The 2,543-nt window shown below is 43.6% G+C and overlaps 1 protein-coding gene across 1 annotated transcript in view; it reads right to left on the bottom strand.

Moving 5' to 3' along the window:
• ATP2C2 (ATPase, Ca++ transporting, type 2C, member 2) overlaps nucleotides 1–2,543 on the bottom strand; it is a 58,625-nt gene that overhangs the window by 14,408 nt on the left and 41,674 nt on the right. Inside the window, 1 exon segment of the mRNA XM_008577450.1 lies at nucleotides 1,911–2,012. Coding sequence (XP_008575672.1) covers nucleotides 1,911–2,012 — 102 coding nt within the window.

Consider the following 2,543-nt stretch of genomic DNA (forward strand, 5'->3'; position numbering starts at 1 on the left):
GCTGATCATTCTTCCTGTGTGTTTGTTAAAATCTATCTTAACAATTATGTAGACCACGCGTGTCGTGTGGGCAGGCTCTGGGTCTGTTTAATTCATGGTGTATCCCCAGCATAGGTGCAATGCCTGCCCTGCTCACGGTGGGTACATAGAAAATACGGTGAATGTGCTTATATTAACCGACACAGACAGGTAGCTAAGACAAAACATTAAGGGAAAATTTTATAGGAAAAAAGCAAGTTACAAACACTATGTACAGTGTGACCTCGTTTTGAAAACTGCCACCCCAGGTGTAGCTACGTGCACAGGTAGAATCTAGGATGCTCTAACCCAGGCTGTAATGGGGAGTTATCTCTGGTGAGTAGAGAGAGAGGAAGAGCAGAAGTATAAAGAGCTTTCATTTTTAACATCATATTTTTACCTCTTTCAATGAGAATATATTACTACTACCTCAGGGAAAAAAGATTTGAAGGTATAAGAAAAATTTTAAATCTGCAACCCCTTTTAAGCACCCCAAATTTACACATCTATCTGTGCATGGCCAGGGCTGGAATGAGCTGGCTAAGCTGCCCACAGCCCTGAATGGGAGATGAGAAGTCTCTGCCTAGGCAGACACGACAAATTCCAGAAAGAGCAGGAGAGAAGGGGAGGGCGGGAGGAACAGGTAGATGCCACAAAACTTTTTTAGAAATAGCTTTGCATTAAAGAAATCTGAAAAGGCACAGAAAATCTCAAAAGGAAAATAGAAGAAACAAATCAGCGGTAATCCCCACCCAGGGGCAGCCATGAACAGTTCGGTTTATGATCCTCTAGTCACTTACGACATGTATATACGCACGTGTGTCTGTGCATACACATGTGTACGTGTGAGCTCGTTGTCCACACCACTTGGGGCAGATGCTGCCATGTGCCTCCCAGATGCCCCTACAGTAAAGAAGGATTTTGTTCCCCCCATTAAATGAGCTAATATATGTAAAGAATTTAGCGTAGGGATGTAAAGAGAGGACACACAAGTTAGCTGTGGGGGTCCATGTTACCAGTAGGGGCTCACGGTTGCTCAGTGGTAATTACTCAGTAATTATGTTACAGGCCAGTGAGTCTCACCCTTGAGCCTACAGCAGAATCCCCAGAAAACACAGGCTGCTGTGTCTGATAAAATAAAAATATCTGCTCTGACCAGGTCAGCTAAGTTATAGTGACTTGGGAGATCTGGAATATCAGTAGTCATGTCCCATGTCCTGGAAAACATTACCATTAGACCATTTTAACTTAGAAGCAGATGTACTGGCACTAGAAAAGTAATAAAATAACCTAGAGTGCTTTTTGTAACCCTTCCCTTAGATCATTGCATGTAGGATCTAACCTAGTAACAATCCCAGATCTATATACATCATGTACAACCCATAGAAACACTGATGTAATGAGTACGGAGGCTGGCCTCTTCTCTCCCCTTCAATTCTCGCCCTTTCTTGTGATTATCAAACGCTAAGCTCTGCTGGTCTCCTTCACAGAGTGCATTTCTCAGGGTGACCTGACCTATGCGTTTCCCATCTTGCAATTGTCATCTTGACTCAATAAATCCTGTGCTTTATATGTTTGGCCTCAGTTTCTTTTAGGTCAACAGGTCCTATCCCTGGACTTTCTGACTCAGGAGGTCTGGGGTGGAACCTGAGAATCTGCATTTCTAACAAATTCCCGGGTGATGCGGAAGCTGTTGGTCCAGGGATCCCACTTTGAGAACTGCTGTTTTAGATGAAAAGCCCGGAAGAGAGCCCAAGAGCATTAGTGATTGCTACTGATTATAATTTCATGTATTTGGAACCTCATAGAAGTAGCTAGAAACTTTAAATTCTTCTCTGCCTTTTGCTATATTTGGTTGGGGGAGGGTGGGCTGGGTAGACAGGTGATCTCACCTCATTCTTCGGGCTGCATTTTACTGCCATCCACTTCTGCTCTGAGCTGAATGGAATCTCTTTTGTCCTCACGTATGAATCTTTAATATCACTTAAGTCCATCTAGGATAATAAAATGGGACATTTTTAGTGAGTCATCATCTGATGCCAATCTCTACGCAAAGCTCAGTCCGTTTAAATGATTCATTATTCAAACCATCTCCAGCAGATGAGAAATCCAAGCATTTTAGCTCACAGAGAAAGGTCATTGTCTTTAAATATCCCACCCAGGAAAAAAAAATGTCTCTTTTCTCTTATCCCAGGGGCAGAACCAATGGCCTTTGCAGCGGCTTCTACCTGAAACCTGCTTGGAAACAAAAACCCGTGGGTTTCTGCTGGGAGGAATGTTTTAGACTTGAAGGTATAGCAATTTCCCAAAAAGAAACCCTGAGTTAGTGAGTTGGCCCTCCTGTCCGTGGCCTGGAGTCCCGCCAGCCTTGAGGCTTATTTGCTCTTTGACAGATTTTGGGCCAGTTACTTGACAGACCAGCTAAGAACCTCAGTTTCCCCAACTGTAAACTAGTCCTAAGCCATTTATCCCTTAGCTCCCCAGGGGTGAAAATGGGTTGGGGGAGGACAGAAAAATGACTCCCT

This window comes from Galeopterus variegatus, unplaced genomic scaffold, assembly GCF_000696425.1.
Source record: "Galeopterus variegatus unplaced genomic scaffold, G_variegatus-3.0.2 Scaffold1513, whole genome shotgun sequence".
Classification (NCBI taxonomy): Eukaryota; Metazoa; Chordata; class Mammalia; order Dermoptera; family Cynocephalidae; genus Galeopterus; species Galeopterus variegatus.